Source organism: Mustela nivalis, assembly GCF_964662115.1.
Source record: "Mustela nivalis genome assembly, chromosome: 13".
Taxonomy (NCBI): domain Eukaryota; kingdom Metazoa; phylum Chordata; class Mammalia; order Carnivora; family Mustelidae; genus Mustela; species Mustela nivalis.
The window spans coordinates 61,531,430-61,547,204 of NC_139032.1; the positions used below are offsets into that span (position 1 = coordinate 61,531,430).

General features: G+C 49.0%; 1 protein-coding gene and 1 long non-coding RNA gene across 3 annotated transcripts in view; both read right to left on the reverse strand.

Annotated features, from left to right (window-relative positions):
• CORO2A (coronin 2A) overlaps positions 1–15,775 on the reverse strand; it is a 53,326-nt gene that overhangs the window by 9,977 nt on the left and 27,574 nt on the right. For both annotated transcript variants that reach the window (XM_082696510.1, XM_082696511.1), the window contains exons 2-4: positions 15,041–15,241; positions 1,536–1,652; positions 280–429 (exon numbers count right to left, since the gene is read on the reverse strand). In XM_082696510.1, the coding sequence (XP_082552636.1) occupies positions 280–429; positions 1,536–1,652; positions 15,041–15,241 (468 nt within the window). The remainder of the gene's footprint in view (positions 1–279; positions 430–1,535; positions 1,653–15,040; positions 15,242–15,775) is intronic.
• On the reverse strand, positions 6,008–6,779 carry LOC309846884. The gene is made up of 2 exons (XR_014302186.1): positions 6,699–6,779; positions 6,008–6,247 (listed from the first exon to the last, which is right to left on the reverse strand). It is a non-coding gene; the product is annotated as an uncharacterized lncRNA (long non-coding RNA).

The following is a 15,775-nucleotide window of genomic DNA, read 5'->3' on the forward strand; positions in this document are numbered from 1 at the left end:
GCTCCAAAGATGAGAGGACACAGAAACACAGAGAAGCCTGCACGAAGCTGGAGGCAGGCCGAAGTGACCCAGGTGCAGCCCAGGGAATGCCCGGAGCCATCGGAAGTTCTAAGAGGCACAGGAGGGAGCATTCTAGGGTCTTCGAGGGACCGCGGCCCTCCTGACAACTTGATTTTAGATTTCTGGTCTCCAGAACACAGCGAGGGTCAATTTCTGTTGTCTGAAGTGCCCAGTGCAGTCATGTTAGGGGGGCCCCAGGAAACGAGAGCACGGACCCACCTTGAAGTCGTAGCCAGAGCTGAAGAGGATATTGGCAGCCGTGGGATGCCACTCGACCAGGCCCACCCTGCGGGTGTGGCCCATTAGTTCCTTCTTGCAGGCTGTGAGGTTCTTTGTCAGCAGCTGCTTGGGGATGTCCCAGATCTTAATCTTTCAGGGGAGATACAGCGGGGGGAAAGGGAGCTGTTAGCCAGGGTCACCTGGTATCCAGGCCACCCTAAGCCACAGAACTGGCAGTGCCCGGCAGAAGGGCCAGGGGAGTGCTCTCTGTATCCATCTCTCTGGAACCCTCAGAGGGACAGTGGCTTTGCCAAGGTCTTCCAGCCCAAGTCGGGGCTCACATTGCCAGAGTTGAGCCCAGGCCTCCAAATCTGCTTCCTGGTAATCTTTGCCATCCTAATGGCCTGCACTGTGGGCAGATGGGCAGGCCACAGGCCTGACTCCCAGGCTGGATGTCAGATCAAACCCCGCTCCCAGCCTAGACCATCTCTCCAAGGACAGTCGTCTACCCCTTCCTAGTCCCAAAGGCTCAGGCTACAGCCTCAAAGGCCAGGAGCAAGAGTTTGTGCTCTATCATCAGAGCACTAGGGAGCCAGTGCAGTCTCTGGCGCAGGACAGGGTAGGGCCAAAGTCTTTCCTTTGGAGTGGCCCCCTTAGATGGCCTGAAAGAGGAAAGATAAAGGGCCAGAAGGTCATGGCCTATACCCCACAGGAAGGGCCTGGGAAGAGGTACTGGGACTTCCTTTCAGAGTAGTATTGTTGAGGATGGAAGGGGCTTGCACAGCAGAAAGTGGATACAAATGGAGCTGGGGGTGGGGGGTGGGGGTGAGAGGGGGTGACACAGGGGGGATGGCAGAAACTTGATGTTCTCCGTTGTCTTTCAGAGCTCTCAGGCCCCTGGGTGACTGTATGGCCCCTTACCCTCAGAGATACACAGGGTTTTCAGGCAGACTTTGCTTTCAGTTCAACACATATTTATTTCCTGGTCACCAGGATTTAAAACCAGGACGGCAACCCCAAGAGTGCCAGAGGCTCCAGATAAGGTGCTGCAGGTATGCTGGGCATGTGGGCAAGTCCCAGAGCCCACACTTTCTCCTGCACAATTTCCCTGAGCCCTCCCCCCACCCTGACCTCGCCTCATGAAGGATCACGGGGTTAGGAGCATCCGAGCTAAGAACAGACACCCATCAGTCCACCTCCCCATGCCCCCAGCCCGCTCCTCTCGGGAAAGGGAATCGCCTCACGCAGACACTCACTGTGGTATCTTCAGAACAGGAGGCGATCTCAAAATCATTAAAAGGATTCCACTTGATGTCTAAGACGTTCCCTCCATGCCCGCAGACCCTTGGGTAGTGGGGGTCCAACTTTCCCGTCTGCAAAACAGTGCCCAGGAGTGTTGGGGAGAAGAGGGGCTAATCCCACATAAGCATGTGGACGGTCACTCGGCAGGCAGCAATCACGAAGTAGGCAGGAAAACGTAAGGGACAGACAGGGTGTCAATCTAGGCCCTACCACTGTTCTCTTGGTGATGCTGGGGGACTCACGTCACTTCTCCGGGCCTCAGTGTCTTCCTCAGTATAATGGAGGCAATAATAGGCATTTCCTGGGGTTCATGTGAAGATTTCAGGAGATGAGGTGTGCTTAGCACATAGTAGGTTTTCAGTCAAAGGCTATTTCCCTTCAGACACCGCTGGTGGGAATGCAAAAACGGTGCAGCTGGTTTGGAAAACAGTCGGGTGCTCCCTACTAGGTTAAACACAGTTACCACGTGACCTAGCCATTGTACCCCGAGGTAGAGCCCCAAGAAAAATTAAACACAGGCCTACAAGAAGCTCATCCACCAATGTTCATAGCGACATTATTCATAATAGCCAAAAGGTGGAAACAACCCAAATGTCCATCAATGACCGAATGAATATACAGAATGTGGTATATTCACACCATGTTATATTATTTGGCCGGAAAAAAAAAAAAGAAAAAACCAACATGCTCTTTGACATGGACAAACCTTGAAAACACGCTAAGTGAAAAAAGACCCAAAAAGCCACACATTGCAGGATTCCACATAAATGACCAGTTGTGGTTTCACTGTTAAGAGCAACTTAATACATCTTTTGGTACCCGATACTCAGAACCCTGGATAATACCTATGAAAATTCCAGAACGGGTCAATCCATAGCGACTGAAAGCAGATTAGTGGTTGCGCGGGACCCGGGGCGAGAGGAAGTGACAGCTGATGGGTATGCCGTTTCTATTTTGTATAATGATTTTGTGATGTTTGCACAAGCACGTGACTATATTAAAAACCTACGGAATCATACGTTTTTTAAAATGGTGAATTTCGTGGTATGTGAACTGTATTTCAATTAAAAAGAAAAAGTGAGCAACTCCTTCCCCTCCCTCTTGGCCTGCTGAGAATTGCTGTGTGGGTGGACGGACGCCCCAAGTGGAGACTTCCAGCTCTGCACACAGACCTGGGTTTCCTGGGTCGTGGGTCTGCCACACGGGTTCAGTCATAGAAACCCAGAGCTGGCAGTGACCAGCACTCTCTTTTCTCACATTGCACTGCATGGCTTGGCGGAACAGGCGCCAGGACCCAGGCCCCCTGCCTGGCAACGCAGGCTTCGTCCACATCCACAATCCCACCCCAGGTGCTGAAGCCCCCCCTGCCCCACCCCCCGAAGGCTCTGCAACCCAGTTTTCCATCTACGAGGAAGAGACAGCTGAGAAGAAAACCGGCCAACATCCACGACATACATAGGGACAGGCCCTGCGCAAGGTGGTGGCGGCATAAAGTGTAGTACATGAACTGGCAGCCTCGATGGTTTCAGGGTCTTTATAAAAGATCTTTCAGGAATAGGACAGACTCAAGGAACACCCACCACCTCTCCTTCCCTCACCACTCCCAGCTCTGCAGAAACCACCCAGACGGTGCCCCGCTGAGACTGAGCAAAGATGCAGTGGTGTCTCCCATCTGGCTTCATAAGGCTTCCAAGCCACAGCTACCGCAAGAACGGACAGAGGCCTCCAGGTCCCTCTGGCACACTAGCAAACAGACACAGAGGCCCTGGCTCACAGAGACTTAGGCACCCGTCGTAGTAGCTCTGCAAACACAAGCAGTGATCCTGGGCTCCCCTTCACAAATACTCTGCCCAATCCAGCTCCTGCCCTTCGGGAAAGGGTAGTAGACACCTTACCCTTGACCGGATCCCACACTGGAGGGGAAACTCTCCACCGGGCATTATCGGCTAAACTGGAACATGAAAGGTAGGTTCAAGTATGACCACAATGTTAAACTTCCAGAAGTTGATAATGAAATACGGTGATATAAGAGAATATTCCTACTTTCAGGAAACACTTAAGTATTTAGAGGTCAAGGAAATATGTCATTTATCCTCAAATGCATCAGAAAAAAGGATCATACCCTCATATATACATTCAGACAGAGAAAAGGGAAGAGTCTGGACTTGAGTTGTTTGTGAGCTATGTGTGAGGTGCATCTGGGCCCTTCAGCAAGGAAGAGGGGTGCATGTTCCCTGCCCCCTGCAGTGGGCAAGGGCCTGGAGCCAGGCCTGGAGAAAGAGAAGGTGCACCTGTGGGCCCTGGCCCAGGTCTGCACAGGACCACCGATCTAGCCACCAGCCTCTCGCCTAGCCTCTGCGCCCTTTTGCACACTGTCATGCGTGAGCTTTCAGAAATGTAAAATCTGATCATGTCCTACCCCTGCTCAAATCTTGCAAGCTTTCCCCCCTCGCGTGTAAAACGTGAAGAATCATCTCTTCCTCGCAGGGCTGTTACGAGGGTAAAAAGAAATACTGTGCATGAAAAGCCCAACAGGGATGTCCTACAGTAAGCGCTCAAAGAACAACAGCTTTTGTTAAGAGCGTGTTTGTGTATGTGCCTGCCTGAGTGTATCAAAAATGAGGGGAAAAAGCCTGGAAGGAAGTGCTCCAAAATGTTACTCATGGTTACCTCCAGATGGTGGACAATGGGTAGTTTAATCATCTTCCGTGGTTTTTAAAAAAATTTTCCCAACTTTCTATAAAACTATTGCAAAAACATTTATTTTGCAATAAATGAAAGGTATTTAACACAAAACTCCAAACTTTCTGAAAAGATGGGTCCTTCCCGGATTAGCCAAAAATGTGTTCTAAACCTGCAGATCTTGAAGGGCTCTCAGAGACTTGTAATAAGGGCCAGCAGCTTTTGCTCAGGGGCCCAGCCCAGAGGGATTTGCATAGGGTCCCAGGAAATGTGGGGGGTGGGGCGGGGCTGCAGCCCAGGGTGGGGGCTGGCAGGTGTGAATGAGCCCTGCCCTTGCCCTGTGGGAGGGCTCTCAGCCCTGCGTCTGTGTCCTGCCCCCTTCCTCACACAGCCCTTCCTTCTCTTAGGCCATTTCCTGGGTCAAAGGGCATAAGCCACGCTGGGTCTTCTGCTCTGGCACACCCAGTTGTTCTCTGGCCCACAGCCCTACCCTAATTTTTGTCCCGAAGGATTCTGGTAAGGCGTGTGGCTGCCTTCAGAGCAGCACGGAGGCTTGCCGGGGGTGCCGCAGACCCGGGAGATGCTTCTAGGCCAGGCATAGCCCAGCCAGGCCAGCACTCCTCCCAGGCCTCTCAAACAGAGACCCAGCGCAGGCAACTTCTCTGCATTTTCAGAGGTCGGGGGATGGCAGCCTGTTCTGCCGGGGCTGCTCTGCCTGCAGGCAGAGCTGAGGTCTGAAGTTACCAGACCTCATTAGCCCATCTCCTGGGCGGAGATGGAGCTGCTGAAAGCCCTGTCATGACAGGGACATTTATAATCAGGAGGCCACTTCCGCCTCTCAGTCCACGAGGCCAGCAGTCAGCCGGGGCAGGCCTCTGATTTACGGAGAACTCAGCTCTAAATCAGGGGGGCACCCCTGCTCCCCTTGCAGACTACCGGAGCCCGGGCTTGGGGGCAGGAGCCGGCTGCTCAAGCCTGGAGACATGCCACTTCCAAGTCTCAGTGGGGCTGCCCTGAGGTAGGCGGAGTGGATGGGACAGTGGACAGAGGGCAGAGCCGTGCAGGTGGGGGACACTCTGAGGGGGGCAGAGCTCAGCTGCTGGGATGGGACAGCTGTGAGGCCATTGCTACAACCCCCAGCGCTCGCAGGGGTGCAGCCCTCCCCACAACAGTGTAACAGCTTCCGGGGGCCCTTCCAACTGCCCAGGGCGGACACGGGAGGCAGAGGTGGTAGGTAGAAGAGGTGAGGCGGGCAGGCTGACTCCAGCTTCCTGGTTTGAGTCCCTGCTGTGGCACTAATCTGTGTGACCTTGGGCAAGTGACCTTAGCGCTCTATGCCTCAGTTTTCCCCATCTACGAAATGGCAATAGTAGGACGTCGCAGGGTGTGAGCGATTACGTGAGTTCCTCCAAGTAAAGCACTTAGGACAGCGCCTAGTACAGGGCAAGCTCTCTGGAAACTCGCCAGTGTTAAGTTTATTAGAGCGAATTACAATGACCCGGTGTTCTTGTCACTCAGGATGCTTCCGGGGGGCCAGGGATGTACTCAGTGTGATGTCAAACTGTTCCGCGAGGGTCTGCACTCTCTCCCTACACATCTGACAGGTGTTTGTGCCTGGATGCCCTCGGTGAATAAAGCCATGCCGAGACTGTACTCCAGTGAACAAATCTGTAAGGAGCAGGTGTGTAAACGCCGTTCTTTAGGGACTGTAATTCAGGGAGTCATCCATGTGCCAGGCCTGTGCTGGGTGCTTCGCTTCACTCCTTTTATTTCATTTATCCCCCAGCCACCCTGTGAAGAATCCCCGTGTACAATGCAGCAGCTGGGGAACAGAGGGGTTCACAGTCATGTGCGAAGGGCGGCGGAGCCCTGGGACCTGGGAGTACATCCTCTCGCGGCCTGTTCGCCCCGGCTGTCCTCTTGGCACAGTCAGCACTGGCATCGTGGGCCACTTTCACGAGGACCTGCCTGGAACTGGAAGAGGCTTTCAACAAAATAAAACAAGACAAAACAGAAAGCGACACACCATGCTGGCCCACAGCCCTGCATTTCTAGAAGGGGAATCTGAGTGTGGAGGGAGTAAGTACGCCCCACGGAAGGCTGAGATTCAACACGATGGCTGGGCCAGAGACAGAAGCTCATGAGAAGGCAGGATTGGTCTGCAGGCAATGGGGAGCTCTCAGAGGGGACTGAGCCGGGGAGTGACATGATCTGACGAGGGCTTTAGAAACTCCGTCTGGCCCTCCAATGCTCCTCTCTCTCTCCAGGCACACAGTGTCCGTCTGGCCTCCTCCGAGGAGGTCCACCCCTTGGGCCTATCCCCAGGGCTCTGCCTGCCCTTGTGTTCATGTCTCCCCACCCACCACACCTCACAGCAAAGTCCACCCCACACACCCCCAGGGGTGGCTTGGCTGTAAGCCAGGCCCCAGGCTCACCTGTCCCCAGACCTTCCTGCCGCTGCCGCTTCTGTTTCCCGAGCACAGTCCTTGTTGCCCAGGCTGCGGGAGCCTCCCTCCAAACAGGCCGGCCCTAGGTCACAGTGAAGGAAAGGCGGCCGCCTGCAGAGTCCCCTGGCCCTTCTGAGAATAACCTCCAGGACGCCATGGCAAGGCCAGGCACCATGTGCGCTGACACGCCCGTACACACTCCATGAAATACTCAGCGAATTTGTCCCTCCCTTCCTTCTCATGGCACTAGTTCAGCGACACCTTTCTGTGCCTGGCTGGGATGGAACCCCTGGTAACCGACGAGAAGCCCCTAGAAACCAGAGCCCAAACCGAGAAGCCACACACAGGCCAGTCAAATGAGAGCGAGGCCCACAGCCACACCCAGGGCTCAGCCACGTTCTGGTCCTCACCCTCAGGGCTCAGGAGCCTTTGGGATGTCATCTCTCTGAGCCTCAGCATCCTCATCTGCACGACGGGGCAGTATTTCCCGCAGAAGGGGCTAAGGAAGGCAGCAGCGTAGGCACTGTCCGTGCTAACCCTGCAGGCCCGTCCGCTGGGACGCACTGGGTCAAAGGCCCAGCAAGCGTGTCCTCTCCCTCTCCCCTCCGCGCCTACTCGCGCACACTGCATGGGTTCACCCAAGAAAAGAACAACCAAATGTGATGCGTGCACCTCTCTGGACGCCGATTCAAAGGAACCAAGCACAAAGAGGCATTTACAAAGCAATCAAGGGTATCTCCACATACACTGGGGATCGGGTGACACCGGAGCTCTTGTCGGGGCTGCCATCAATGGCACTGCGGTTCTGTCAGAAAATATGCCTAGTTTTTAGAACTGCACCCTGAAGTTTATGGGGGTATAATGACAAAACGTCCAGGATTTGCTTCAAAATACTTCAGGAAGGGGCGCCTGGGTGGCTTGGTCAGTTGAGCGGCTAACTCTTGATTTCAGCTCAGGTTACGATCTCGGGGTCATTGGATCAAGCCCCATGAGCCCCAGGAACCCCACGTTGTCGGGCTCTGTGTGGAGTCTGCCTGACCGATTCACTCTCTCCCCTCCCTCTGCCCCTCCCTGGGCTCTTGCATGCTCTAAATAAATAAGCAAATAAATAAATAAAATCTTTAAAAAATGCTTCAGAAAAAAAAAAAAAAAGGATGGATGAAGCAAGAGCGGCAAAGCCTTGAAAATTCTAGAATCTGGGTATACAAGGGTTCCTAGGATTGCTTTTATCTACTTTTGTGTTTGAAATTCTTTTGTAAATATGAAAAGAACCAGATTAGAGCTTAGCTACTGCAAACGTAGTCTGCAAACCAGCAGCATCTGCATCCCCTGGGAGGAGGGAGGCCAGAACTGACGAATAAAAATACAGGATGCCGGGGCACCTGGGTGGCTCAGTGGGTTAAAGCCTCTGCCTTCGGCTCAGGTCATGATCCCAGGGTCCTGGCATAGAGCCCCGCATCGGGCTGTCCGCTCCACGGATAGCCTGCTTCCTCCTCTCTCTCTTTCTACCTGCCTCTCTGCCTACTTGTGATCTCTGTCTGTCAAATAAATAAATAAATAAAATCTTAAAAAAAAAAAATACAGGATGCCCAGGGATGTGTGAATTTCAGATAAATGACAAATAATTCTTTTAGAGTAAGTACACTCCATGCACTATTTTACTTATACTAAAAAAGAGCTTAGCAGTTTCTAGTGAAACTAAACATGTGAAAATACTTTAGGACCCAGAGACTGCACTCATGGGCAGAGAAACGGAGACTTACTCATGTCCCCACAGAAACCTGTACATGAACGTTTATAGCAGCTTTATTACTAACAGCCCCAAACTGGAAACAATCACAGTGGCCTTCAGCAGGTGACCGGTCAAACAAATGTCTGCACACCACTTAATACTCCGCAGCAATAGAAAAAGGAGGCGCTGGGGCACCTGGGTGGCTCAGTGGGTTAAAGCCTCTGCTTTCGGCTCAGGTCATGATCCCAGGGTCCTGGGATCGAGTCCCGCATCAGGCTCTCTGCTCAGCAGGGAGCCTGCTTCCTCCTCTCTCTGCCTGCCTCTCTGCCTACTTGTGACCTGTCTGTCAAATAAATAAAATCTTTAAAAAAAAAATAAATAAAGGTTTAAAAAAAAAAAGAATAAGGAGGCGCTATTGGTCCATCCTAGATCACCCATCCCTGGGTGGATTTCCAGGGAATTATGCTGAGTGACAGAAGTCAAGCCCAAAGGGTTACACGTTGTATGATTCCATTTACACGACTTTCTTAAAATGGCACAAGGCTCAAAAAAGAGAACAGATGAGTGGTTGTCAGGGGTTAAGGAGAGGGCAGAGATGGAGGGCAGCAGAGCAGCAGGAGGGATCTTTGTGCTGGAGGCAGCATTCAGCTTCTAGACTGTATCTGCGTCCATATCCTGGTTTGGATACTGTACTCTAGTCTTGCAAGATGTTTCCATTGGGGGAATTGGCCAGAGGGTACACAGAAGCTCTATGTGTTAGGTCTTATAATTGCATGTGAACCTACAACGCTCTCAACACAAAAAAGTTTAAGTACAAAGAAAAAAATAAGCAAAAAAAAAAAAAAAAAAAAAGTTATTTGGTGTTTATTTGAAATTCAGGTCTGGGGCTGGCTGGAATGCAAAGTGCCTGGCCCCACTTCGGACCCGCTGAATCAGCATCTATGTTCTGACATGCAGGCGTGAGCTCTGATTCGTGGCTCCCAGCTCCTGGTGCGCTTGGATCCCTGCTGAGCAGGGAGCCCAGTGCAGGGCCTGATGCCGGGATCATGACCTGAGCTGAAGGCAGATGCTCAGCCAACTGGGACACCTAGGCACCCCTCATCCTATCTTTCTAAATTAGGTCCACTTTCCCTACCCAGGTCCACACTCCATCTCAACAAAGCAACTTCTTTTCTTAAGTCAGTTGTTAGTACCTATTTATAGTCGGTAGTTCATTGAGTTAGAAATTGTGATAGCTCTGAAAGAGGCTGAGTAATAAAAATCTGAAAAATACATTAATTATTTAATTACGAATACAGTCTGACGGGTAGAATCTTCTAAAAGCTCCCAAAGCATGGGAGAAACAAGTCAAATGGGTCAACTCCAGGGAACCTCTGAACTCTGATCTTCAAGTTCAAGTCTTTGCAGAAATCCCATTTTACACTTGTCCCTCCCCAGCTTGAAAAACCTCAGCTCTAGAATACTGTTTACACTTCTCAGCCTGGCATTCAAGACCCTTCTCATCTGGCCCGAATCAACTTCCTCAAGGTACTTCCCTTCCTCACCTTTGACACAGAGCATTCATCTATTCCAGCCAGACCGTTCTCTGCATTACTGCCTTGGGCATCTGCACAGTCTCACCTCCACACCTTGGCTGGTGACATTCCCTTTGCCAGTGATGTTCTCTGTATTTATTCAGATGAGTAATCCCTGGGTAATTTGTTCAATCAATGAAAATTTATGAGCACTAACCGCATGCCCAAAATGTGAGATACACACACACACACACACACACACACACTAAGTACCAGTTGTCTCCCCAACCGCCAACTATTGCAAGTAGGTTAGGAGGTACTAGCAGAAGAACACAAATGCGAAGTAATCACATTATGGTGTCCTAAGAAAGGAATACGCTGTGGAATACATCCTACAAAGGAGAATGTTGGATTTAGGAGAGGAGAAAGAGAGGCTATTCATGAACATGGTACATATTTCCATTTACTTGGGTCTTCTTTAACATTGGTCTTTTTTTTTTTTTAACAACAGACAAAAAATGGTATTTATTGAAAGAATGGCAGGCAAAGGATTAATATCTCTGATCTAAAGTAAGTACATACAAATGAATGAGATCAGTAAGTCTTGCCCCTAAGTAAATCAACAGAGACTAGTCACAAAAGCAATGACTAATTGGCAAATGTGTGGGAAAATGTTTGGTTTTCATCTTTTTAAAAAAAAGTCGTAAGTTAAAAAAAGATATTCTCTTTCCTCTATCAAATTAGCAAAGATTTTAGGCTATCATAAAGGTAATGGCCAGAGCAGTGAAATGGGCAGCTGAATTCATCACAGGTAGAAGCATATATTAACCTTTAACATTGGTCTTTCAAGAATGCTCTGTAATTTTCTCCTTTTAAGCCTTGTTTATTCCTCCATATCCAATCTTCTTTTATTCCACTGCAAATGTTTACAAATTCTAAGTGTTCTAGATATACAAATATGCAATTCATTTTTGTATCCTGACTTTTTGCACCCAGCCACCTTCCAAACACTCTATTTTTTTTTTTAAGATTTTATTTATTTATTTGACAGAGAGAGATCACAAGTAGGCAGAGAAGCAGGCAGAGAAGGAGAGGAGGAAGCAGGCTCCCTGCTGAGCAGAGAGCCTGACGCGGGGCTTGATCCCAGGACCCTGAGACCATGACCTGAGCTGAAGGCTTTAACCTACTGAACCACCCAGGCACCCCTTTTACTATTTTTCTAATAATTTGACCACAGATTTTGGGGGGAGTTTCTATGTAAGCAATCAATCTATAAATAAGAGTGGTTTTATGTCTTCCTTTTTAATCCTTACATCTTTAACTTGTGTTTCAGCCCTATGGTGCCAGCTAGCATGACCCATTAAACTCATTGCTGATTTTAAAGGGATATTTCTTTTTCTTCTTCTTTTTTTTTAAGGTTTTATTTATTTATTTGACAGAGAGAGACACAGCAAGAGAGGAAACACAAGCAGGGGGAGTCGGAGAGGGAGAAGGAGGCTGCCCACTGAGTAGGAAGCCCATGCCGGGCTCGATCTCAGGACCCTAGGATCATGACCTGAGCCAAAGGCAGATGTTTAACGCCGGAGCCACCCAGGCATCCCTAAATGGCTATTTCTAACATTCCACCTTTATGAATGTTTGCACCACATTAACAAGGAGATCAAATATCACCATTATTACCAATAATAGGACAAACTGACATGTCACACGATGTAATCAACTGAGGATACGGTGTCATTTGTTTAACATTCTTGCCCCAAATGTATATTATTTATCTCATCATGAGGACAAAAATGTCAAAAATCCAAATTTTAAAATGTTCTGTAAAATAGCTGTCCTTCAGCTCCTTAAAAATATCAGTATCATGAAATAAAGTAAAGAGATTTGACAACTAAATATAATGAATGATTCTCAGCTGGATTCTGGGCCAGAAACAAAATTTCTATACATACGCATACAGAGAGAAAGATATACAAGAGATAAAAAGTAAAACTGGCAGAATGTTAGCAAGTGGTGAATCTAAACAAAAGGTTTTAAAACTTCTATTTCTTATGTTAGTGAAATTCTCTTTTCCTTGTTTGCTAAGAATCTGTATCAGGAATGATTACAGATTACTGTACAGGTTACTGAGCTTTACCAATGCTTTTTTCCTGTATTTATGGAGATGACCATTCAGCTTTCTCCTTTCCTTTGTTAATATAATGATTTACATTTATAGATTTATTAATATTAAACTGTCCTGAGTTTCTGGAATAAATCCAACGTGGTTAGAATATATCTTTTTTAAAATTCACTGCTAGATTCGGTTTGCTAGCCATTTTACATACATCTTGAGTAAGGCTGGCCTGTCATTTTCCTTTCTTGTTCTCTCCTTGGTTTTGGAATCAAGGTCACACTGGCTCACAGAACAAGGAGGGGAGCTGTCCCTCTTTTCCTATTCTCTAGAAATGTTTACGAAAGATTGAAATGATCAGTTCCTTGGAAGTTATACAGCAATGGCCTGTAAAATCACATGAACTCTACAGTATCATCTTTATGTATGCGATTTGTGAAATGTAGCATATAAAAAAGGCATAAAATATAAGTGTTCAGCTTAATGAATTACTGGAAAATAAATTACCCATATATCTGCCACCCTCTCAGGCTAAGACGTGAACTATTATGAGCAACACAAAGGAGACCCCCCCACCCCCCCACCATGGGACCCTTTCCAATCATAACTCCCCCCTTCCCTCAGGTGGTGATAGTTATCCTGGTTTTCTGGACAGTCTCTTGCTTGCTCTTAAAGTTTTTCTACTTACTTATACATCCCTTAAGGTAGAGTTTAATTTAGCCTCTATCTATCTTTACATAAACAGAAGGAGACAGTTTATAATTTGTTTGGTATCTTTCCCTCAAAACTGTCATTAGCATTCACCCATGTTGGGGCACCTGGGTGGTGCAGTCGGCGGAGCGTCCTGACTCTTGGCTTCAGCTCAGGTCTGATCTCAGCGTCATGATATCGAGCCCGGTGTCTGGCTCCGTGTGGGGAGCCGTGCGTGCTCAGTGAGGAGTCTGCTTGAGATCCTCTCTCCCTCTGCCCCTCCTCCTGCTCTCTCTCTCTAAAATAGATAAATCTTGGGGCGCCTGGGTGGCTGAGTGGGTTAAGCCTCTGCCTTCAGCTCAGGTCATGGTCTCAAGGTCCTGGGATCGAGCCCTGTATCAGGCTCTCTGCTAAGCAGGAAGCCTGCTTCCCCCTCTCTCTCTGCCTACATGTGATCTCTGTCTGTCAAATAAATAAATAAATAAAATATTTTTAAAAAAATAAACAAAAACAAAACTAAAAAAATAGATAAATCTTTAAAAAAATGGTGCCTGGGTGGCTCAGTCATTTAAGCCTCTGCCTTCAGCTTGGGTCATGATCTCAGGATCCTGGGATGGAGCCCCACATTGGGCTTTCTGCTCAGCGGGGAGTCTGCTTCCCCCCTCCCGCCCCCGCCTGTCTCTCTGCCTACTCGTAATCTCTCTCTCCCTGTCAAATAAATAAATAAAATCTTTAAAAGAAAAAAGATTCATCCATGTTGTGGTATGTATGTATGTTGTTTCTTTTTCATGATTATGTACGTTCCCTAGTATGGATACATCACGATTTATTTATGTAATACTTCGGACATTTGAGTTTTTGCAGTTCGGTGACAATATGAACCACAATGCTATGCACAGTGTCGTCACTGCGTCCTGGTGCACAGAAACACCGCGTGGACATACCTCGCAGCAGAATCTTGGGGTCGCAGGGTGTGTGTATTTTCCTCTCTACTAGAAACTACCACATGTGTTTCCAAAACACAGGTGACAGTTCACCTTGTCCCCAGAAGCATCTGAGAGTTTACGAGCTCCGCATCCTCACCACCACTCATGATTCCTAGCTCCTCACATGTTCCCCGATCTGGTGGTCGTGGTGGTATCTCATTGTGGGCTGCTGGTGAGATAGTCCTCAAGGGGGATTTAAGATTTATCTTTTGTAACTGATTTCTAATTCAGTCCCATTTGGATCAGAAAACCCAGTGTATGAGATTCTATTTTGTATTTATGATTTTAACTTCTGAAGTCCTTCATCGGGGGGCGGGGGACAGGGTATCTAAGCCTGTTGTTCCTTGTTTCAGCTGACTCTAATTCATGGTGGCTCACATGCCTGACCTCACTCTGTAGGAGTTCTGTCCACAGATGGGATGCTTTCCTCTGGGGACACTCCCTGTCTGGCTCTGCTGGGAACCAGAGGCACTAGTAGCCAGCATCCTGCTAGTCCCTTTGGACATTCTGCCTTGAGCCGACTCAGGCTCGGTTGGATCCTGAAAAGGTCTGCTGTTAGGTTAAGTTATATGAAACTACCCCTTTGGGGTTAAAAAAAAAAACTGTGAAACATCAGCAATTGCATATAGTGTAACCTGTACTGGTAACCTTTGCCTACAGGACAAGCTACTGCTTTCTGTTCGCTTCCCGCTTCCCTCTCTCAGACTGTTGACTCAAGATTTGCTTCTTTTTTGGGCGCCTGGGTGGCTCAGTGGGTTAAGCCGCTGCCTTCGGCTCAGGTCGTGATCTCAGGGTCCTGGGATCGAGTCCCGCATCGGGCTCTCTGCTCAGCAGGGAGCCTGCTTCCTCCTCTCTCTCTCTGCCTGCCTCTCTGCCTACTTGTGATCTCTCTCTGTCAAATAAATAAAATTAAAAAAAAAAAAAAAAAGATTTGCTTCTTTTTTGGGGGGAGGGGAGGTGGCTTTGGCCATTTCCCCAACGTCTTGTGAGCCCGGCAATGCATTACAAATTATATCTGATTCGGGAGTGAGCTATTTTGCTGTGGGGTGGAAGACAGGTCTTGGGAGTAGCTAGGCAACTGCTAAAAGCAGAAATCCCGGGATACGTATCTTTTTTTCCCAATGAGGAAACCAAGGCTCAAGGAAGTGAAAGAACTCAAGGTCACATGGCTGGTAAGAGGCAAGGTTAGGATCTGAAGCCACACGTGAGACCAGAAACCCAGGCTCTTTCTACTTCTGCTGTCTACACCATCTCCAGAGGGCTGTGTGGGCCCGAAGCTTAGCCAGTGGCCTTACCTGGTTCAAGGGAATGACGAAAAAGGCCCCCCCACAGGAGCACTCAGTCACGACTGCAATGAAACAGGGGTTCACGGCGCAGAAGTGATTGTCTTGGACGCTGTGGGTGATGGGCACCGAGTCGTAGCAGTTCTCCTTGCTGGCTGGTTTGCCAAAGACGTGGCGAAACTTGGAGCTCCGGTACTGGGAATGCCATGACATCTGTGGGAAACGAACAGGACAAGGCGGGGCGTGAGGCTCGTGGCGCTGACAGCAGGACACCTGGGGAGCCTCTCTGGAGAGGGCAGGACCAGGGCAGCGGTCGGCTCTATGTGGACAGGGTGCTATCAAGGGCAAGCAAACGAACAGGATGTCATTGTGGTGACTTCTGTGGCTCTGGTGAGATGGTGTATGATTATCCCCGACCTGTTTGCTTGTCATCTCTTCACCTGTCGATCCAAAGGGCAGAAACGCCAGAGAGAAAACTCCCATTTCCTATCAGCCCACCCCACTCCAGCCCAGCGATGTGGGTCACATTGTGTCCTCTGGACCCAGCCTGCCTGGGCTCCAATTCCAGCTTTGCCTCTTACCAGCTGGGTGAGCAAGTGACTTAACTTCTTCGGCCTCAGTTTTCCCATCTGTAAAATGGGGATCACAAAATCATCTCTCTCACAGACTTGTCGTGAGGACCAAATCATAGGTTCCTTGATCTACAGTCATAATTACTACTACGATTATCATCCAGGCATCTTGAGC